The sequence below is a fragment of the Mercenaria mercenaria genome, chromosome 7, assembly GCF_021730395.1.
Source record: "Mercenaria mercenaria strain notata chromosome 7, MADL_Memer_1, whole genome shotgun sequence".
Classification (NCBI taxonomy): domain Eukaryota; kingdom Metazoa; phylum Mollusca; class Bivalvia; order Venerida; family Veneridae; genus Mercenaria; species Mercenaria mercenaria.
Window position 1 is genome coordinate 57,000,707 of NC_069367.1, and position 23,824 is coordinate 57,024,530.

Here is a 23,824-nt window from a genome sequence, read left to right on the forward strand (position 1 = left end):
AAAAGCAAAATTTATCATACCCCTTGATTTTGCCCTTTATTTCGCATGAAGTTAAGATAAAGTAACATTATTTTTTGGCGCATGTATGATACAAAATGATACATCAATGTGACGTCAGGTTCATGTGTTTTAACGGAAATGTGCATGGATCTATCATATTATATTCTCTATTCTAACACAACCTGATTTATTTTCAGTCTTATTAACCATAGTAAGCTGAAAATTGTGAGTCATTATGCAGCAATTCATTTTTCTGACGTCACACTTTTACACCTTAACGTCAAACGGAATTACGGCGCTTGAAAAGAAACCAACAGATAGCAGGCGAATATTTGATGAATGTCGTCAAGGCTGTACTCTTCTCAATTATCCTTGATGAGTGGTAGAATCGAAATAATATAATCTCAAACAGTGATTTGCTCTTCAATTATATCGTTTATATCTTTATTGTTATATCAGTCGGGCTGCGCCATCGTGGTATTAATTCCGTCGCATTTAAACTCAAAACAATGATTTTATACAGTGACAAATATCATCTATGTAGCTTCGTATGTGTTTCAATTGTTCAAAAAGTCCGCACCATATACCAGTTTGCGATTTTCATGAATCCAAAATTCCTCCCCATCAGTTTATTCAAATTTCGATTTTACACAGGATAAGATCGATAATCAGAAATTCCCCCACTCCATTTCAGTAATCATTTAAAATGGTTATAGTATAAGGCGGGTATTCATTTTATAATTTAGAGAAACATAGATAAAAACTCAGAATAATGCAATGAGTTTAATACATCATTTGTCTTTCAAAGTTACAAGGTACAAAGTTTGATGTGGAATACGTAAGGAAGATAATCGTGAATTGGTGAATCGGTCAAGTATAAACGGGGTTGTCTCCCTTTTGGATGACCGTGCATTGGAAGATAGGTCAGGAAATATTTATTTAATTAAGCTTTCCTTCTGTTAACTAAATATAAATCCAGAAGATCCAGAATGTTAACATAGAAATTCAGCAGGATCAAAATTATTAGGGAATGATACAGAACACGTGATAGTTTGTAAAATTCTGAATTATAGTATGCAAACATGAAAATTATTCCTGAATTATCTGAAATAATGTAATATAATAATGTAATATAATTGTTAACTCCAGATTATATGTTTAGATAATCTAGTACGGATTGTGTATGTAGCTCGACTGTGCGAGGATCTATTCTACTCACCCGAGCGTTAGCGACACATTGGTTAAACTATCAATACGCATTAACTGTATTAGATTGAAACTACATAACGATACCAAAAAATCTAAACTGCATAGCTCCTATCTGAATTTAGAGGAAATTATTACTTTTTTGTTTCGCCTCAGAAAATTGGATTAAAGTTTTGTGTGCAACTGACTAGATTCTAATAGATCAAGCTGCATCTCAGTAACACAATGTTTGTATTTGAACTAAAACTTCACACAATGCTTTTCAGTCATCAGATATACTGAAATATACAAAACGATATACTGCAGTGTAAGATATATTATAACTCTTGGTTGAATTTATGACATATTATGAACCTTTTTCGACTTTTGGAAATTCGGATACAGCTTTGCATGCCATTAACTCTCAAGCTGTATCATAGATGCAACTACACATAATGGATCGAAAGTTCACACAAGACATCCATCTTATTAAATGTACTAACATAATAAAGTCCAGACCGCGTTGTGTCCAACATATATGGTAGTGACTCCCACCACTCAGTTTTACTTACCGAAAAAAGTTAGTACCATTTTCTGACGTATCGTAACAGCGCTTTCGTTGTTAAATGAAGACGAGAATGATGTATTCGCCGAAGAGAAGAAAGGTTTCAGAAGAAAAATAAATATGTAGAATCACGTTTGTGTCCTAAAGAATATAGTCTGCAATAACTATTCCGTGCTTACAGCGTACATTCAAGCACACTCAGACCGCTTAAAGGTGACTGCTTAGAGAAAATTGAAATCAGAACAAAATGTCAATCTGAGAATTAAACTTAATGGTTGCTTAAACCAAGTGGCTGCTAAATACAGGTGACTGACCTTCGTAAGTTTTTTTTATTTCTATTCGCCAGGACATAATTTTTAGTAACCAGCATTCGGTTTCATGCTTGACAATAAATGATAAGGTGACGAACTTGTTTGATTGAATACCCGGTATAAAGCAATAATGCTACGTTGTTTTACTAACAATTTTCTCCGCCGGTCTATTAATAGTCTATTAATAATAGAATACGTGAAAGAAGCCAATGATTTTGTCCATGTTACTGGATGCTACATGACTCATGTACATAAATACTGACAAATCCAAGTACGCGAACTTCGAAAACAGATCAGATATTCAGACATACAAGTACTTGTGAGGTCTTTTTCATTATAAATAGGATTCTAAGGACGCCGGTTGAATACTGGGAAATATTATTTCGAAGGTTCATCATATAAATATGGAAGCCGTGGAGGGTCAATTTTAAGTTTTGACTTACGGGTGTTTTTTACTTTTGAGTTATGACTTTCGACTTTTGACCTATGACTTTTGACTTAAGACTTTTGGCTTAGGCTAAGCATTATACACGTGTTCTAGAAGCTGAAGGCAACTACGTTGATTTCAAGTATGTAATCCATATTTTAAACTTTTTCTTCAAACACATACGCTGTGAATTAAAATGATTTCCATTATTCTTGCTCAAATACTCAATATCGCGCATATTTAAGTGGTTTGTGACGGAGGAGAGGATGTGGGGAGGAATTTGTGTCAATGTAATTTGACTTGAATGACAATGTTGACCAAAAATCCTAAAACATGTATAAAGTGTGTACATATATTTCAGGTTTTCCACGATCATTATCCCAAGCTAAAGCCTTACATTCCAGTGGATTGGCTTTAGATATTCGCCATAAACCCCATTCACCTCCGCCCCTGGTTAAATATAGCCAATATTTTTTATCATTTTACCATGTACAGGTGACGATCATAAAACGCATTTTGTAACATTTTAGCGTGTTTTTAAAAAAAATGTATTTTACCATCAATGCTCTCAATATTTGAAACAAGATTTGAAACAATGCACAGACACTAGGGCAACAATAGCTAGTAAAACTTTTAAATGAACCCCTACCAATGCCAGCTGAATGAATCACTGGTATCAATCGTCTGGTCTGTTACCATTCTGTCAAATGACACCGGTCCCGACAACTGTCATTTGTATTCCGACAAGAAATCAATAAAAAATATAAATTAATCAATCTAAATTCTATGGAACACTTCCTTGCGAATTGATCCCAGCTTTGAACTGCGCATATGGTTGCCGGATACTAAAATTGATACCGTTTCGACTACATGTGTACATTATACCGGATTATCGCTTCAGCACGTGTTACACGAGGTTTGTTTACATAAAAAAGTGATGATCTGGTCAGCCGTACGAGAATCAATTTTGGTACCCGGTTTATGACATGCGCTACACAAAGCGAGGGTCCAGCGCAAGCAAGTGTTCCCATTGTTCGTGCGATGTTTCAAATTTTGTCATATTGAGAGCATTGATGGTAAAAATAATTTTTTTTAAAAAAATACACGCTGAAATGTTACAAAATGCGTTTTATGATCGTCACCTATGCTCAATACATGGTAAAATGCTAAAAAATATTGGCTAAATTTAACCGGGAGCGGAGGTGAATAGGGTATGTGGGGGTCCGAACCCCAAGTGTCAGTGATCTGGAATACTTTGGACTTAATAATTGTACCTATTTTGTACCATGCAGAGATTAATATCATAGATAAACATGTATTTCAGACTCATCTACTAGACTGAAAAATATGAAGATGAAAACTTGGATGGTGTTTTGTGTCTGCTTCATAATACTGCTAGGTATTATCAAGCTACTGAGCCCAGGTACCTACCATCAACATCTATAACCGACAAAACTATGTTCATTGTAGAGTACTTTACGAAAGGCTTTAAGATCTGTGCGTCAAAAGGGACGACGTCATGGAAATAATGACAGCGCTGGATCCAGTTGGTGTTGAGCTGCAGAAAGCACATCGTCTCCACCGGTGCGTCAACTGTGCCAAAGGACCCAATTTTATATGGCATATAGACGGTTATGACTAACTAAACCATATGGATTTTGTATTCATGGTGCGGTGGATGGGTTTAGTATAAAAATAATATGGTTAGAGATTTTGGACTTAAATAACGACCCACACTTGTTTGCAACATACTTTTAGATGCATTGGATGAGCATAAAAAGTCCCTCGAATACCAAGTTCTGATGGTGGCACCGAAAACTCCATTGCTTTACTTTTGCAGCAATACGTCCGATATGATGCTGCTGATCCGTTTGCGTTGTAGTTGGAAAAAGCACATCTAACCAGCGCATTGTGAAGTGGTGGGGTACATTATGACAAAATGGAGTCCATTGGTTGATTAACCTTTTCAAATAAAATCTGAAAAGACTTACGCGATACAGGGACATTCAATGAACTGGACGCAATACAATGTGGGAACTTAAAATTTGTTTTATGGATCTCATACAAACCGAGTTAGACCGGATTGCACAGTAATGGAACGTTCACGAGATAAGGGAACAAACCAGTTCTCAGGTTATTGGTGGAAAACCTGATACACTGTTCTTTATACCATAAAAGTTTGCAAAGTTTGTATTCATATCCAAATAGGCACTGTGAGGAATTCAAAGAATTAGTACATCTTTTGAAGCCAGACCTACAGATGCCATTGGACGATGAATCAGCACTACGACTACACATATACTGAGTTGAACAATTTAATTTCGAGAATTGATTAAACATAAATAGACCAAAAACTCTCTTTGTACTAATGTATACTTCATGTGCGTACTTTGGTAATAAAACTACTGAAAAGGGTAATACAGATAAGTTTTAAGAAGTGGTAACTGGAAGTCAGAAAATTGTTCTAATCTTTAAAAGTATTTTAAACAAGTATACGAAGTATAAATAGTTGGAAAGGTCTTTGAAAGTTCTATCATTTGACATGCTTATATAGTTATTTTAAGGCAGTGGTAAATTAATATTGAGCAATAACTATTTGCAAAATATCAGTTGACGGGTCTTCCTTTATAGCTTGCAAGTCCATCTATTTCATATTTAAAAAAATCTTTTACAAAATATTGCATAAAGATAGCTTTAGGGAATCGTTACACAGTTATTTGATAAAATGATACATTCAATTATAAACACATTTTTGTTACAGAGTAGAGTACTTTTCAAGATTTCTGTACTTAATAGCCTGTACATTTTGTTACATTGCAGATGCAAAAAATGTAACAAGATTCCCTCAAGCTATTTAAAGGAGTTCATCACAATATTTTGTGCGCAGCTCAATCGCGCAGCAAGCGATATCTGCTGTAAGTTCAGAATTCGCCGCCGAAAGTGCATAATTGTCGGATATGCAGCGCACTCGCGCAAAATATATCGTATGTACTGACAATATAGGTCGTGCATCCATATTTTACCTTTAAAAGTGATGGTGTTTTATTGAAGGAGTAGTTGTAGGAAGTGCTCGAATCGAATACATTGTGGACAGCCAATTTGAAAGTAAACTATTTCGTCCAGTAATGATGCAGCCGACTCCAAGTCAAATAAAATTCCAGAAAATCTTAACGTAGATATATCTCCTTCAAGTTCAAATGTGACTTCCTAAAAATGTTGTTATACTTTTTGTGTCCCATCCCGCATTTCACGTAATAAGACCAGAGTTATGGCCCTTGATAGTCAAATTGTACATAAAGTGTCTAAACATTTGTGTCGCATGTACCTCAAAATTATATGTGCCAAGAGTCATGAAACCACACAAGAATTAAATTCAGCATGCGAAGTTGTGCACCAGTGCTTTTATTTGGGGTTTCACTCAATAAAAACAGATTTATGTCCCTTGACGTGGTCAAATATAAACGTAAATGGGATGTGAAAGCTTGTGTAGCACGTATCTCAAAAAGTATTTGACCTAGAGGCATGCAACCTTAAAGGAGCATTATTCCGCATGTGAGTAAGAATACTGGTTAAGGAACTGATAATAACATTGTGCAATTTGTTTTGTAAGAAAAAAAATGTTCATAATATTTAGGTGGGTGGGGTAATGAAAAAATACTTTTGTGGGTGGAGTGAATATTTTTTAATTTTTCTTGAAAACAAGCACGGGTCGATATTATTTTTTTGGATTAGATTTTTTCGTCTTAGTTCTAGCTTACATAATATAAAATATGGAAAAATTCTGTCCGCTAGATTTTTCATATCATTAAGAAATACTTCGTGTTTTTCTCAGTTTCAGATACTTTCGACATCTGTCAAGAGTAATTTTTCTGAGTTAATATATCTATATGTTGACATTTTATGCATAGTTATAGTGGTGTTATAAATTCGGATGCATAAACAGTAACATCAGAGTGAAACTTCGAATAAATATTTGTTTGCAGTAGTTTTATTATGACATGTATGTACTGTTTCTTCGGACAAAAATACCGATTTGGTGTTCTTAATATACCTTGAGTATTGAAAAAAGAAGCACGGGTACCTATTATTTTTATTTTTTATTTTAACTTGTCATACATCAATCTATAAATATGCAGAGTTACAAAAAATTCTGTCCGCTAGAAATAATTGTGAAAAACATCTTTAATTGCTACAAATAGCAAAAAGAATTTACATTATAGGGGTATGATGAAATGTCAAGGCCCGTTCAAAAATAACTGGTTGACCAACATTTTTCGTTCAATAATTTAGGTATATTCTCAATAACACCATGTACAAGGGATTTCAAGACCTTACAGAAAATGTATACTCATATACACTTATTGCAAGTAGTTTTAAAGATATAAACATTTTTGTAAGTTTTCATCGCTGGTAAAACAAACTTATCGATAGCTACCTTAAGGACATCAGTAGGCATTTTTGTTTGGTATGAAATCAAACAAAGTCAGAGAAGTCATAACTATTTAACAGCCAAACCCAGAGTAATCACAGCTGAAAATACACGCTTCAACCTATACAAAAAATATACATATGAGTTTGAAGTCAAACTGTACGTCCATATATGGTATTTTTTATTAAGTTTGGTTTTCTAAAATGCTTACAGAAAATTCCCTCGATGAAGTCTTTTTTAAATAATTCTTGTGGTTATTTAAGTGTTAATGCCGATTCTTGTACAATGAATGAAAACTTAACGCAACTTAACGAGTTTTGCCAATGCACAATTAAAAGCACCGATGGCTCCGGATTTAGGCCGTTTGCACGCTGAAGTTTTATTGCCGAGGTAAATGATGTCCCATCTTAGCCTACAGCCACGTAGGTGAACGCAAATACCTGTCTCACTGAAGTCATCCCAAACTTACCGCGCGTATGATGACCGGCCGTAGGAGTCATGTTCAACGACTTTTAAGCTCAACTGTAACAGAGTGAAAAGGTCAGTGTTTGTGATCCCTTTCGTCCGCCCGTCCGTTTGAGCATCCTCTGTCCGTGTGTGCGTCAACATTTGCTTGTTACCACTCTAGTATTTAACTTTTTTTGATCAGATCTTCATCACAATAAAAAATTTTGGTGATATCAGTCAAGTTCGAAACTGGGTCAAGTTGGGTCAAACCTAGTTTACAAGTTCAATTAATGATAAAACCTGTTACCACGCAAATGTAATATTTTTGGTCGTATCTTCATCAAGCTTGGTCACAATGTTTATCTTGTTTATATCTATGTCAACTTTGAAATTGGGTATGTTTGATTCAAAACTAGGTCAAAAGTGAAAATTATGGACAAAAACATTTTCTTGCACGCAAATGTCATATTTTGGTTGATGTTCATTAAATTTGGTCACAATGATTACTTAAGAATATCTATGTCAATATGGAAAATGAATTTTTTTGGGTCAAAAACTTGGGGCAGGAGGTCAAAACATACAAAACCTTTTTAAACCACTTTCGAGTCGTAAATTTGGTCTTGTCTTCATCAACTTGTCAATATGTTTTTACTTGTTAAGGGTCAAGTTCGAACCCTGGTCACGGAACTCAAAACTGTCACTAGGTCAGGTTTTGTGAAAAAAAAAAGTTTAAAGAACCATCCAGCGGTGAATTGGGCGATGATCTTCATCAAACTTGGTCAGAATAATAACTCAATAATATCTAGACCAAATTAGAAACTGATCACGTGACATCTAAAAGTAGGTCACTAAGTCAAATTATTGCTTTTTATTTGTGAACACTAGAATTAATAATTTGATCTATTACTAGGTGCGGCGAGCGACTCAGGACAATGTATTTTGCCTTTTTTCTTATATAATATGCAGCTTTTTAAAAGCTGGAATTCTGCCAACTTCGGAGATTCTATTCCGTTGCTGGGTCACTGGAGGAGACATGTTTCCTTTCTTGGAAACCAACCTTCTTAACCTTTCTGACTTTGCGCTTTTGACTTTTAATTTTACCGACGTTTGCCTATGACTTGTGCCTAATGACTTTTCACTTATAACGTTTTACTTATGACTTTGACTTATGCCTAATGACTTTCATTTATAACTTTTTACTTTTGACTTATGACTGTTGACTTATGACTTGTCACTTATACTTTTCACTTGTGAATTGTTATTTACGCTGAGAAAATGGAAATAATCTGCATTCACTTTCGGGTTTTCTTATCAAGAAACATCCAAAAAGTTGCTTCTAAAACAGACAACAAACACAACATTTAAAAAGCTGCAGCTGTCTTTATTTGGATAACTAAGATACGAGCCGCCTCAAGCCTAAAGGAAATCAGCGTTACTTGGGTTTAATTTGGCAATAAGGAAAATAAAATTGCAGAAAATTAATATTGCAAACATAAATGTAAGCAGTGTATCGTACATATTCGTGTAGGTGTATAATTCAACTGCATTATAAAGATACAATTTAGTGTAAAAAATATTTTTTTGTTGTCATGTAACCAGTTTTTGAAATCCTTTCAGAAATTAAAAAAGGGTGATGATTCTCCTAGAATGAATACCAATTTCCAGGTGAAGAAAACATCCAATAGGGGAAAAATGATATTATTGAGGAACATATGATACCAGAACAATTTAATAATGACTTTGATTGTTTAAATAGCCCACTATAGAAACATTCAAAACGAAAGGGCCCAAAGTTGGCTCATCCTTGTTAACCTAAATTACTGGTATTTTTTTTTTAAAAATTTTTGAGATAACTTCATAAAATTTTCAGTTCGGGATATATTCACAAGATGTCAAACTATTAAAAAAAAAAACATTTTTTTGGAAATTCCAGAAAAAAACTCTAAGACCCCCCTTTCCCTTGAGTTGGCACATATGTAACTTTTATCAAGAAACATCAAATAAGTTGCTTTTTTATAACCAGACACCAATCGACAGACACATAAAAAGCTGCAATTGACTTCATTTGGTAATTAAAATATATAACTTTTATCAAGAAACATCATTTGCTTTTTTATAACAGTAACCAGGGGCAGTTAAAAAGCTGAAATTTTAAGTTTTAATTTGGCTAGCTAAAATATATAACTTTACCAAGAAACATAAAATATATGCGTTTTATAAACACACAACAATCGACAGGCAAATACAAAGTTTTTTACTTGAGCTTCGTTTTAACTAAAATATGTCAATTTCAAATCATCACGAAAACTAGAAAAATCAGAAAAAAGTTGCTTTTTCAACATATTTTGTGCATATATAGCATCATTTAAGTGATCAACCATAAAGCCTGAAACAGGTGTGTAAATTGTCATTTCCTATGCAAAAAATGTCAAAACATTACTATGTCAATAATAAGAATGAAAAGACCAAATTCACTACAGTCATATTCTAAAAGCTGAATATTGCTAGCTCTCCGGAACGATATTTGTCGGAAAGAAAAAGTCGGATCGCTCGTAAACATTCTTTAGCTTTGAAAAGCAGTTCTGCAAAGAAACCTCCTAGTCTTCTAAGCTTTCTCTGAAATTCGACAGATATTTGTTGCAGATGGTTTTGCAGATTGTTTGTATTCAAACCATTCGAAACATTTCCCCTTCGTTCTACAGGTAGATCTTACTTTCAAGACTTTTAAGTGTGTCTGGTTGTTTCTTAGTTTGCATCGACTCATAGATGTATTTTTCCAAAGTACTTCCGTTTTTTTTTTGCGTCGTTTGATTCCTTTCCAGATCATTTTCGTGGGAAAGAAATCCTCCACAGTAGCAGATAAACTCCATACATCTGTAGCTTTGAGGCTGACAAAAGCACTTCTGGTGCTTTTTATACTGGAGTGCCAGGTTGTGTGCAACATCCACCTGCAACTGTATAATTATGACAAATAAAACATAGGTAACCGTTGTGCTACCCACCTATCATAAAACTGCTTCTGACGCCCTTACATGTCTACTTTTTATCTTTCAAAAGGCGGGTATACTAACAACACCTCCCAGAACTTTTTGCCGCAAAAGTTAAACTGCTCTCTCTCACTCTCTCTCCCTCTCTCTTTCTCTCTCTCTCTCTCCCCGTAACCTGAACGCTTTATGTCCCCATAAAAATGACGTCTAAAATCTAAAATGATTGAAATACATGGTGTACCAGAAACCGGGATCGTATCAAATGTGAAGAGTGAAGGCAACAGTTCTTTTTGTCGGGTTTAACGGAACCACAACTTAAATATAGTCAAATGCAAATTTCCAGTTATACATGGTGAAAGAAGACCTCAGTTGTCCCTTCAGGCATAATTTCATCAAGAGCGGGCACCTAGGTAGAATCACTAGTCTTCCGTACCCCAGCTGATGGATGCACGTGAAGAATTCTTCACCCCACTTGAGCCGCGGACTCACATCAGTGAGTGGCAAGTGATTTGAAGTCAGCGACCTTAACCACTCTGTTATGGAAGCATCGAATGCAACAATTACCTTTCTTTGACTGGGTAGGGGCTGGTCTGTATCCATGCTGGCCGCAAACCCACTATGTTGGTTTTCTCATGGCACGGCTCAGTTATTGTTTGCAGGGTTTAACGTCACAACGACTTTATAAGTCATACGGCGACATTTTTCATTTTTATGTTGCAAAAAGGTACCAGGTGCCCGTCCGAGCATTATTTCACATTGTTTCAGGCATCGGCGGGCACTTGGTCAGAACCATCGTCGAACTTCCGTAAGCAAGCTGGATAAGTCCGTTACAGGACAGAATTCTACATCCGAGCCGAGGTTTCGGACCCACAGCGTTTAGGGGCAAGTAATTTGAAGCTAGAGACCACTATACCACTCAGTCATGGGGACCCACTGTATGTTACTGAACAAGGGAATTGAACAGAAGGGTAACTTGTATACAACGATAATACGAAAATTTTAATTGTAATATAAAAATAAGAACATAACAAATGTAGAGGTCACAAAGATTAATCTGTGTGAAAGTTCACAGGAACTCTGGCACAGCCAGTAGATGTTCTGTTTGTCAGTTATTACAAAACGTAACCTTTTCGTAAGTTCTTATGTCTCCCACTTAACACTGATCATCCAGTATTTAAACATTTCTGGCAGTTTGAGCTTTAAGATTTTACCAAAACCTTTACTCGTTTACTGAGGTAAGTCCAGCTTTTGTTCTGATTCTTATGAGATATTGATATTTTTACACGTATTACACTGTATTCTTCTGAAACCCTACAGTTGTAAAATTATTTGTTTGATCTTCTCCAAATTTAACTTAGTCTGATTATATATTCATATGTTTCTCTCTGTTCGTCAAATATGTATGTATGTATGCATATTATGCCATGACAGACTAAAAAACTCCACCCCAACCCCAACCCCCACCCCCCTCTCTCCCTCTCTCTCTCTCTCTCTCTCTCTCTCTCTCTCTCTATTCGTTCTGTAACACTAATTGGGCTGATGAACACTTAGTAACACACATGTCCCGTTGTATTTCTTCTGCCAGCATACATCTTGCAAAGTTTAGATGCGTTAAATGTAAAAATAATGTGTAACATTTTCGCAAAAAAAGCAAACCATCACCATCATCATCACCATTATCACCACCATCGTAACCAACACAATCGCCATTATCAACAAACTCTCAACCATCATCACCATACATGTAGTTACAAATATTGCTGTTGCTGATCATTATTACCATACTTGTACACTTATTTCTGTTAGATTGCCTAAAGAGGCAACATTTAACTGTTGCGCAAATTTTGATGTAAAGAACATGCTATGTTTTACTACTGGTCAATACACTATACTCTAATGCATTCATATATTGTCTTTACTTTTGACAGCCATCTATTTTGTTTTTATTGCAGATATATATTTTTTCTGAGTGGAAATGAAGCTTCTTCTCTTTACTTGTCTGTGTTGCCTAGCAACCGCTTTTCCGAATGGAGCGCCTGACATTGCCTGTAAAGAAATGATTCCAGGCCACCTTCCAACAGAAACTTCCGGAGAAAATCCCTTTATGCTAAAAATATCCGCTACGTCTTACAAACCAGGAGATGAAATTTCAGGTGAGAGAATCCTTTTAAGGGCTATGGTGTTTTGGAATGTACATTTGTAGTTGGTGGGGTACATGGTTTACTACTGAGGAATTTCGAAGCAGCTGTTAAACAAACTCAGTATGCTAAAACCACGAAGTACTTAACTCTACTAAGCACTACAGAAATGCATTTATACGCCCCTGGCAAAGCATTTCAATTATAAAAATAATGTATTACCAGCACGTGAATTGCCTTGTATCAAACGATTTTTCTCCCGTTAATACATTGTACCCCTATCAGCCGTTTATAAGTTCATTAATTGATCGTATAGTGGATTTTAGTACATAAAAACGTAAGGTCCATTGTTCTTTAAATATGATTTATTCAATCCAAAGCCAGAAATTATCCTGAATCATTCAAAAAAGCAGGAGGGCCTCAAGGATCAATTTTAGGTCCGTCATTGTTTATCTTTTACGTTAACGATTTGCCTTTTTGTTTGAAAAATTCTAACCTTGACATGTACGCTGATGATTCAACTCTATATGTGGCTGATCCGTCAGTTTCTCTTATTGAAACCAATCTACAGTCTGACTTACATATCATAGATAAATGGTGCGTTGCAAACAATATGGTACCTAATCCTGTAAAAACTACTTCGATGCTAATAGGTTCCTAGTAAAAAATATATTAAGACATTCTAGCTCTCTAAATCTAACATGTACACATCTAACGCAAAACGGTATTAATAATAATCTAATGATCCAGAATACTTTGTGACGAATTGGCAATATTATATCAAAGAGAGTGATGATGGAACTTAGTCTCTCATCCGACCTTGACCTTTTGACCTTGAAAATATAACGGCCCTACATTCAGTCAAGCAGGACCATTGGAACACATGTAAGACAGGTCAATGCAACTCTCTGACATACATCGAGATATCTCTATGAAGGAACTTGTCACAACTGTACACCACAATTATTTGATGCGTCGACCCTGAGACAGGTCTCACAAACGCCCATAAGTAGTATAGACTGTTTAAGATTAAGATTTCTGGAGATTTACGAAAAAAGGTCACATAAGACGGGTTGTATAACCCATGCATTGTCATGGGAGGACCCCAAAATACCCCTCGCATGTATACATCAAAACAAAAATCTAAATCTAACAACGGAGAATTTAGTTTTTGAAAAAAAAAAAATTTCGAATAAGCCCATGCCCAGATTTTACCATTCTTTGACGTTGTGTTTCAAAGATATCTGTGGTGGACTCTCGAAACCCCTCACCTTTAAAGAGAAAACACTTTTTTTAATCTTTCTTGCCGGAGATATTTATCTAAGACCCATAAAACACGCACAGAATTCACCATTTATGTTTTTATGTGGGATGTTTTAAGAATATCTAGGTGGAGGACCCACGTGCCATCCTCACACCTCGTTTTACAGAATTCAGCGTTTTCGTGCTTTAAAAAAATTTCGGCGAACTAACCCTCCGACAACACTAGCGCATTAAAACAACAAAACAATACAATGTTATTGCATAGGATATGGGGGCAAGGGACAGTAAATTTGAAAATTCCACAACTCTGCGCTGATACCAGTGCGAAAAAAATCATAAAAAAATCCAATTCTGAAACATTCAAGGCAATTTTTGAGCGAATGTCTTGCATAGACATAGCACTTCATTATGTGACATTTTTAACCAATTCTGTTGCTTCTGTGATAAAACGAGTAAAACGCAGGTTTCAGGACACTAAATTTTGAGACAAAAATGGCCCAAAAAGCACACCTTGCGCGACTTGTACCGTATTATCTGCAAATGACTGACCTAAAACACATGCATATTTTTAAAGCATGTGACCAGACGAAAATAATGGTGGGAAGAACAGTGTCTCATAACCGTTTACTTTTTCCGCAAATATGAGCTGAAGCTGGATGGATGGATGACCGTTTCCAATTCGTCTGACTTCCGTTACCTCAGGTAAAGTTTTAGACCCGGCCGTCTACATGGAGCTAGGAAAATCGATACAAGCACATATTTATTTTACACAATAATCACTCGTACGCAGGAATCCTTAGTTCTATAAACATCATAAATAACCAGTTGAATATATATGCCTGTAAAGTACATATGTCTATTTTATTTAAAAAACGTACCCAGGCCAAATGCGAAACTGGCCCCTGCCACTGAAGCGTCATTTGATGCCCTTTTCAAACGCTCAGAAATCTACATTTTGGTTGTTTTTATACGAAAACTATTATCTCGGGAGGGGATCTCCGAACCTCCTCTTCCAACATTTTTTCTAGGAGACATTCCCTTATCTCTCTCTTTTATCCGTAATGTAAAAATGAGCACAGACCCAGATATAGAAAAAAAAAACAACCAATATACGTTCCATTCCATGATCCTTAACACAACATATGTACCCTCGCAAAGCATTTTGTCGCTACCAAATCTGGGCCGCATTTTACGCAAAACCGTAAAAGATGATATGTCAACTGCTGACCATTTCTCATGCCACCTTAGTGGAATTAGTATATAATATATTCTAACAAGGTATATTTAAGGAAAACTATCCAGTAACATCTTATAACAATGATAAATGTCCGCAGGCCGAATAGATACCACTGTGGCATATCTCATACTTTATCTAAAATTGCTGACCGCTAATGTTAGTCTCGTCTTTAGTGGAGCTATTAAAAAAAAAAAGAATATGATTTCAAGTTTAAAAAATAGATTAAATCAATCAAAACTCTTCTGAATAATTACCATAACGATACAGTCATAGTATTATAACATGGTGCGGATCAAGTGAAAAAAGTTTTAATGTCTCTTTTTGAAGTCTTATTTTGTAAAATAAACAACAGTAATCAGACGTTCTTAAATTACGAAGCAGAAGGATGCGATATGCGAATTCAACGTAGATCGTGTACACTATACGTTATGTCTCAAATCAGATGCCGGTTACGGTTAAGCTGCTTAGAGACAGTCCATTGAACTATTCGAGGATCCGTCTCTACCAGCATCTAACTTATTCTTTCTGAGTACAATTTTTAAATTGACCAGTAGCAAGGCTGCATCTCCAAATAACCTCTTTATGAGGTTAGATTTACTTGTGAAAAGTTCTCTATAGCTCAGTGGTTAGTGCACTTACTTCGCTGTTGGAAGGTCGCGAGTTCAAACACCGCAGAAGGCTGAACTATAATCATAAACAAAATTTAAATACTAGGCTTTTGTTTATGCCTATAAATAAGAAGATCATCATGCAGAGCAAATTATGATACTAATTTTTTCAGTTTTCACAGTAGAATATCATAATATCTTGTTTATGGAGAGACCTACTAGAAAAGAACACCATGTATCATCTCGTTTTTGTTTTTTAGTATTTGAAGAGTATTGAGCTTTGTTTTAGAAAGACGTTCCGCCTTGTGTAAGCATTTTCAATAAAGGGAAAGTTTTTCATTTCATCTATACCGTTCCGTTTCAGGCTTATCCTGTGTTTTGGATTAAGTTTGAATGTAATTCTCAAAGCTGGTACTATATGATGTTTCATTTTAGGGGAGCTTTACTCTGCGGACAACATGACGTTTAAAGGATTTCTTATAGAAGTAGGAACAGCGCAAGTGGTATCGGAGAAAGAGGAAAGTGTTGGGGAATTTATCAACTTAGACAACACTGTACAGAAACATGTTTGCGAAAAGGTGATTGGATAGCAATATTTTGTAAAAATACCAATCATGACTTTTTTCATCTATCTTCATGTAAATCTTAAAAAAGTTCCATTATGTTGGGTTCTCCTACATCACAAAGATAAGAATATAACATACCATTAGACGAAAAAGATATGCATAGTATAGTAAACGTGAGTTGCGTTTAAAATTCATATATAATTTATATATAATAAATTAATATTCAAAATAAAATTATATTTCAGGGTGGGATTACTCACATCAATAATGGAGAAAAACGGCTTGTGAAATTTACATGGAAGGCACCAAGTACGTCTGCTGGTGATTTGTCATTCAGGTACCTCAATGTTTTCATTTAAACGTGTTGTTGTTTAATGGCGAAGCTATCTGAGATTTATATATTTTTTATTTCATTGACTGTTTCTTTTTGATATACGTACGGGTCTGTTCAAGGGGTCTCCATGGTCGAGTGGTTAAGGTCGCTGACTTTAAATCACTTGTCCCTCACGGATACGAGATTGAGCCTCATTTTTGGCGTAGAATTCTTCATGTGAGGAAGCTATCAAACAGCTTGCGGAAGGTCGGTAGTTCTACCTCTCTCTTGATTAAAAAAATATCCGGAGCGGCACCTGAGGTCTTCCTCCACCACGAAAAGCAGGAAAGTCGTCACATAAAATATTGCGCGACTTTAGGAGCGCAATATTATTCCGCGAAAGAACGAGTGCATATTTCTTGATGCAAATCTAATAATCTTTTTATTCCATACGCATCTACACCTAAAAATATTATATAAATGATACAAATTTGTTATTAAGCCTGGTGAAATTGAAAATACCTTCGTTATAGAACTTTTAAATGCGACGACATGCATGAAATTGACGTCACAAATGACGTCATACTCCCGATATGACATTTGAACGTCAATATGGAAAAATATTGACGTTTCTGGTTCCACTGAAACTTAACGGAGTTATTAAATAAGTATGTAATAATGCATGTTCTCACCTACACCCACGCCCACGCCCAAATCATCTCGTCCGCAAATACACATGCCTGGAAATTTGTTATCCGTAAAACGTGTTTCCAGGACAAGGTGTGATAAATACTTTCAAACCGGAAATCCAAGCACTAAACCCTTGAGGTCCTTTATGAACATGGTCACGTGGGCATATAATGTCACGATGATGCCGTTCGACTATCTGTTAGCAATTTAGTTTCCTCTTAATAATTTAAGACTGCTTTGGCATATGAGCCCACATTGCTCAAGGGTAGTGAATGGCCCCTATTAATTTTGAGATCGATGGATCAATGTCACAGTGGTTGTCAATACCAACACTGTTTCTGCTCAGTATTTGCAGGTCATGCCTTGCTTGACGATGCACATTTCATGGCCAGCGAATATATATTTCATATGTGTAATGGCCTTTATCAATTTTGAAGTCATAGTTTCAGATTGCAAGGTCACAGTGACTGTTAGAACAAAAATGAATTCTGTCCTGTATTTAAACGCATTGACCTAAGGTCTTCTACCATGTTATGTGTATTAATTCTCCATGGACCCCTTTTGAGTGATAGGTTTCTAAGTCAACGTTTATGGTCACGGTCATGCATAAAGGTCAGATAGACAATCAATCGCTCTATATCTGCTGAATTCCTCATTCGTCTTAGTCCGCATCGTCAGATAAAGAGCTACACCCAGGCAAATATTGTCCGTACAGTGGTGCTTTTGTTTTCTTCAGTTTTAATAAGAAAATTTACTCCTACTTGTTATATATAAACATATTCAAGATATTTTATTTCATCTTTTTTTCAGGGCTACTGTGGTACAGCAATTCTTTCCAAGTAAATACTGGCTGGGAGCTTTTTCTGAAAGGGTCAAGGCCGCAAAAGCTGAACGGGCATTTTCGGATAGAATATTATCTTAAATATTGTTTTCGTGAAACAGATATTATAAACAAAAGACAAATGCTTTGTTATCCTTTAAGACATATCTGTTAATATGTTTAATTGTAAATATTTCAGTGCCTATGTGATATCGTCCAGTAGGCTATTTGAAAGTATCGATCAATGACATTAGATTGTAATAATCTGATAATAATCCTTGGACGGATTTACTGACGTACGTGTATGCACTCAAACCTTGGCTGAAGACAAAAACACCTGACTCAAAGGACCGCGTGTTTTACTTTAGCGTTTACAGTGTTTAACCTGTGAATGGTGACCACCTGTCCATAAAGACAGCCCTCTGTCTCTCACAAGGGTTATCTTTTCAGAAAGAATATCGACTTATCGTCTTCTCCGATTTTTTTTCGAGGAGCATTTATTAAAGCGTTAAAATGTTTTGTGCATGGACAATTGTGTAACTCCAAACAATAATATGTATCAAAATGTATACACTAAGATCTAAACCAGCGTAGCATACTTGAACTTGTGTTGTATCCAAGCTTCAGGAAGACATTCAGCTAAACCCATATACTATTAACCCGGCTAAAAATGAAAAAATCTTAACCAAAATATAAATCGATCTGAAGATAATTTTAATGCATATGCTCATTACAATCAACGAAATATTTTTGTGAATGGAGAAAATGTACGAAAACGATAAATAATGCAAGGGCCATAACTTAATCTACAACAATAGTAATAATATCCGGCTCTCGGGTAACTGTTCACGCGGTACTCGGCAGAGCCACGTTACCGCCTAAACAGTTACCCCCGAGGCCGGAAATTCCCATCTGTACCTACAACCGGTGAAAGAATCTTATAGGGATCCATATTATAACGAAAAGTAACGAACATAGCTGAAAATATTTGACATAGGGTTTGATAGAAGGGTACTTTATGTATCTACAAGGTTATTTAGATAAACTTAGAACAAATAACTGTATAGAAGCTGAACGAGCTTTATATATATGGTATTCAGCTTACAGTAGAGAGTGTAATAAATGTTTTATAAATTTAAATCAGATATATAAGAAGTTAGCAGTAGCAGTGAGCAGTCTAATCAATAGAAACGTGAAATTTGCAGTAGCAGCAACAGCAGCAGCAGCAGCAAAAACGTGAAATTGGCTGTAGCTATGGCAGGCAGCAGCAGTAGCAGCAATTGCAGTACTAGCACTAGCAGCGTTTAAAGTGAGCAGTAGCGGCAGCAACAGTAGCAAAATGAGAGAGAAATTGGCAGAAGCAAAACCAGTAGCAGTCGCAGTTAGCAGTAGTAATACTAGGATCAGAAGTAATAGCCGTAACAGCTGCAGCAGTAGCATTGAGTAGCAGCAGCAACTACTTCTGATACTGCTACTGCCAGTTTCGAGATTTTTCTACTGCTACTGACACTGTTGATTCTTCTGCAAATTTCACATTCTTTTGCCGCCGCTGCTGTTGCTTCTATTGTACACTAGCCACTAAACTGATAATAAAGAACACAATTTCAGCTTTTATTTTCATATGATAGTGACGATATTGGACATAGGTTAATGCTTTTAAAAATAAAGATTGAAAACAGATTTATCATAGTCTAGGTGACTTCACATATCGACCCAGAATTTTTCAGCACAAGAAAACATTGAATTCTGCCAGAATCTGTGATTTTTGTTTTATTGCCAATCGTTGTAGGGTTACATGACCAAATTTGGTGGGGTTTATTCGTATATAAACTTGTTACGACGGGAAGAGATAAGTTCAAGTGTGTTCCAGTTTTGCCGCTGTATTGTAGGCGATAACACGTGAGCGGTAACACATGAGAGGAAATCTATCTATAATTTATAATTATGCCTACAAGGCAAACGAATTCATCAGAGTCGCGGTACTATCCTGTTTATGCTAGAGTAGGCAGGTTTCTGAGTTCCGCGGGGACGTTGACAAGGGTGTAAAACTAGTGAGTTCTGAGTGCTGACGTCAGTTAGGTCTTCATGTCAACAGTTTTATGTTGCCAAACAAATCTGCTGACAGGCTTAAGGACAACGCATAGAAAAGATCGCGGTAAAAAGATCACCATTTTTGGCGGGAACCTAAATTTAAACATTTTTATTCATTTTTATCAAACGGAAACAAGCCGGCGACCTTATTTGATCAGCTCTAGGATTTTGCTTATTGTTGAATAATCTGTAAATAGGGAAGGAATATATCACGAAAAAGTATAAAATTTACTTTCCCCAGTGATTCAATGAACGCTTTCAGTGAAAAGTATATAATGTAAACCCAATAGCTATGAACCACAGAAATACAATTCTTTGGTTTCATAGGTTTGAACCAGGGAATAAGTATTGAACTATTTATGAGAAATATTTTCGGGGAATCAGGCTTGTATCAAAATAGTTTTCTGTAAAACTGCACCGAACAAATAATTTGATAGAATGAAAGATGATTCCAGAGTTTATCTGCGATGCTTGAACTGTGTGTCTTTGCTAAAAGAAAACACCTCAAAAATATTATATCGGTTACATAATACTAATTCATTTCTTTCACTACTGCATCCACAGACTTTAGAACATTCAGTGATACTTAACTATATATAGCCAGTTATTATAACATAACTATTTACCAACTAGATCCATCTAAAATATTGAGGTGTTATGATTATTTAGCTAAGAGTATGACAAAAATACGAATATGTCTGCTTAAACAGATCCATAGGATTCATACTGTGAATGCAATGTTTGCTTTATTTTTGTTGTACAAGAAATACATACGTTAGAATGCTTGTAAGCTGAGTTTAATGTGCACATAACATCCACTGTGAATGTTGTGCTAAAAGTACTTATCATGAAAGATAATTCTTGAGATATCAATATCAGTTTGTCCTTGTTTTACTCCAGCTTTTTTGTACAATAGTTTTATTCAAGCCAGAAAATTGTATAATTCTGGATTGTATAATTCTTATTTAGTAATCAACATTTTTGACGGCGACGTTGTTGCATAGCATCAAAATTAATTTTTCTTGTTACATTGTTATGTACGGATAACGCATGTTTTTTCCTGTAATAACATCTGCAGAATCCCGAAGGATTGGTTGGTTCCCAAGCCCGGTAGATCGAGGGTACCAACTTTTCCCGAAGGATTCTGACGATGTTACAACACAAAATGAACATGCATTGACGCTATTCTAGCATAAAATGCGTAAAAAGGAATAAACGAATAAATTATCCCTCGACGTCATTGGATTTCCATGAAACGCGCGTGAACGTCTGCGTTGATTTTTCCCGTAGACGCCATTTCCTTTTGTATTATACGTTTTGCGGCCGTAATGCGTTTACGCTTTTCCACGGACCGTACATATATGAAAAGGTGTTTTAACAGCATATGAGCGCGAGTTTTATGCTACAATTATTATTCATCTCATTACATTTCATCCTCATCCGAACAAAGCTCTTACCTAGTATACTGATAAGGTCGTCGAAAGTAAACGGTTACGGGCGATCCATAATGTAATGAACTGATACACATAACCTCTTATGCACACCAACTTAGCACAGCACCTCATATCATGAACATATATAAGCCTATCACTTCGTATTATTAACATACGAACATCACCTGGAAAAAATAAACTTACGCACATCACTTAAGATGCTGAACTTATGCACATCATCTCATCTGATAAACGTATGCAATTTATATGTATAACTTTTATATTGTTGGTAATTGTTCTGTACAATAAATTAAGAATCGAAGGACTTCGTATGACGAATTTACAAATTTCACCTAATAGTAATTTTCGTCCACGTCTCACAGAGTACTGGTGCACTAAAAGGTCGACCCAGATAACTTATCTCAATGTTTTGTTTGTCCCCTTACAGGAATTTAAAGTTATATAAAATATCAGAATGTACTATGACCCGGTCAAAATGTTTTTAAGTGCTGACCTTGCATAGTTTCGTATCTAACTGACAAGAGCTATTCTACTGATAGAATGCAAGGTCGAATTTAGCGAAGTTAAAGGTATATATCACTTTTGCAATAGCGGTTTCCTTCCAAAGTACTTGTATTTTTCCCAAAAGATGTTCTAAAAGTAACGGTATTAACCTCATGATCGTGTTAAAACTGATCAAAGTATTTAGTAAACTCCATCAATGGAAACATTTGAAATTATATAATGTACAGGTATAAATCTCTGTGTTGAATAAACGTCGAAATATCGAATACCCTGCGAATGTCAACAATGGATTGCATAAGACTTTTACAAATGTATAAGTGAAATTATTAACGTTTTCCATAGTCTGCTAACTATTTTTTTTCTCCAGTTTCCGGGCAGTTATTTTACCCCGTTTTCTTCTTGCAGTTCAGGATTTTCTAATGGTTTCAGTGCATTATTTAGGTCATTGTTAACTGAAAATTCTTCACTCAAGGTTGAATATTTGACAGCATAACAACTTATTTTGATTATTTGTTTATTCCCCTACACCCACCATTACAGACATGTCCAGTTTCTTGATAGTTATTTCTGATGGCTTGTAGTAGTAGTCGAATATTATAGGCAGATTTATATTTTGCATTTGACTTGACTGCGAATTATACAAGAGTGTTCGTTTAGTTCTAGAGAGATTCCCCAAGCCAGACACTACATCTTCTTTAAGTTCTTAGTTCACAATTACGTATCTTTAATGTATATTCATAATATGATTATGAGCATATGTAAAATGTCAGATTCAATATACTGATCAGGGTAGTAGTAATATATTAATGTAGTTATGATATATCCATGTAACTGTGACATATCAATGTAGTAATCAATTGATCGATGTAGTTATAATAAAGAAATTTACGTGAAGTAACGACCGCAGATTTAGATCAACTTTTGCGTGTTTACAGCATTTCGTGCTTGATGTGTCGCTGTTCACCAACGTTCCGACATGTTAGACTTGGGACAGACCTGTGTCGAATATCCTACATAACTGCATGCGGATTTTTACTTGTCAGTTAGAAGTCTATTCTTGTAAACCTATGTCATTCTAAAAAAAGCAGGGAAAATAGCTCGGCATGCCATAATATCAAATTCTAAGTCTAGACGAATTGCTTTTTCCAGCCTGTTCTGTTGGTATTATGATAGGATTGTTGAAAGAAAAAAACAAAAAGGACCGAAGTTTTTGAACCCATTGAAGGCCTTTTTTTTTTATCTTGCTTTCTGTGCGAGCTATTGCAAAATGCATCAACCAGCTCTTTTAATATTTAAAGCCAAAGAGATTCTTTCAAAATGAGTCTGACATGGGTTTTATAACGTTTTTAAATATAAAATTCTGTGACATTTTCAAAATAAAATCACACTTCATTTGTAAAAGTAACCTACCATAAAACAGGTGTATACCTTTACTTACAGGCTATTGTTTATTTTCCTTAATTCAGCAATATTTTCAGTTTTGAAATATGGGTCGGTTCAAAATGCATAAAGCTTATGTCCTTGTGTGCAATTTCTGTAGTATATTCCAGGTTGTCGATACAGTGCAATTTTTATTTAGAGACCATGCACCAAAGGGAATGGCAAAAATTGGTCTTTTAACACAAATATTCTCTTAATACAATATAATCATTCTTTAACAATGCAGAATGAAATTGAAAGTAGTCTCTTAATGCAAGTGGTTTCTTAATACAAGTGGTCACTTAATAGACGTGGTCTCTTGAGGAAGTTTGACTGTATTTTACTCTTATTCGCATTGTATTCATTTTGG

At 35.4% G+C, this 23,824-nt stretch overlaps 1 protein-coding gene across 1 annotated transcript; it reads left to right on the forward strand.

Moving 5' to 3' along the window:
- The first annotated feature begins 11,434 nt into the window (after positions 1–11,434).
- LOC128558621 (ferric-chelate reductase 1-like) lies at positions 11,435–18,106 on the forward strand. The gene is made up of 5 exons (XM_053548472.1): positions 11,435–11,586; positions 12,304–12,504; positions 16,033–16,175; positions 16,409–16,500; positions 17,977–18,106. The coding sequence occupies exons 2-5, from the start codon at positions 12,327–12,329 to the stop codon at positions 18,086–18,088; spliced, it is 525 nt and encodes a 174-aa protein (XP_053404447.1). The 5' UTR covers positions 11,435–11,586; positions 12,304–12,326; the 3' UTR covers positions 18,089–18,106.
- The last annotated feature ends 5,718 nt before the right edge of the window (positions 18,107–23,824 follow it).

Bases quoted from the DNA above. Each gene is read 5' to 3' on its own strand.
- LOC128558621 (XM_053548472.1), top strand. From the start codon at position 12,327: ATGAAGCTTCTTCTCTTTACTTGTCTGTGTTGCCTAGCAACCGCTTTT. The intron at 12,505-16,032 runs GTGAGAGAATCC...GTTTCATTTTAG, and splicing joins ACCAGGAGATGAAATTTCAG to GGGAGCTTTACTCTGCGGAC. The intron at 16,501-17,976 runs GTACCTCAATGT...TCTTTTTTTCAG, and splicing joins GCTGGTGATTTGTCATTCAG to GGCTACTGTGGTACAGCAAT.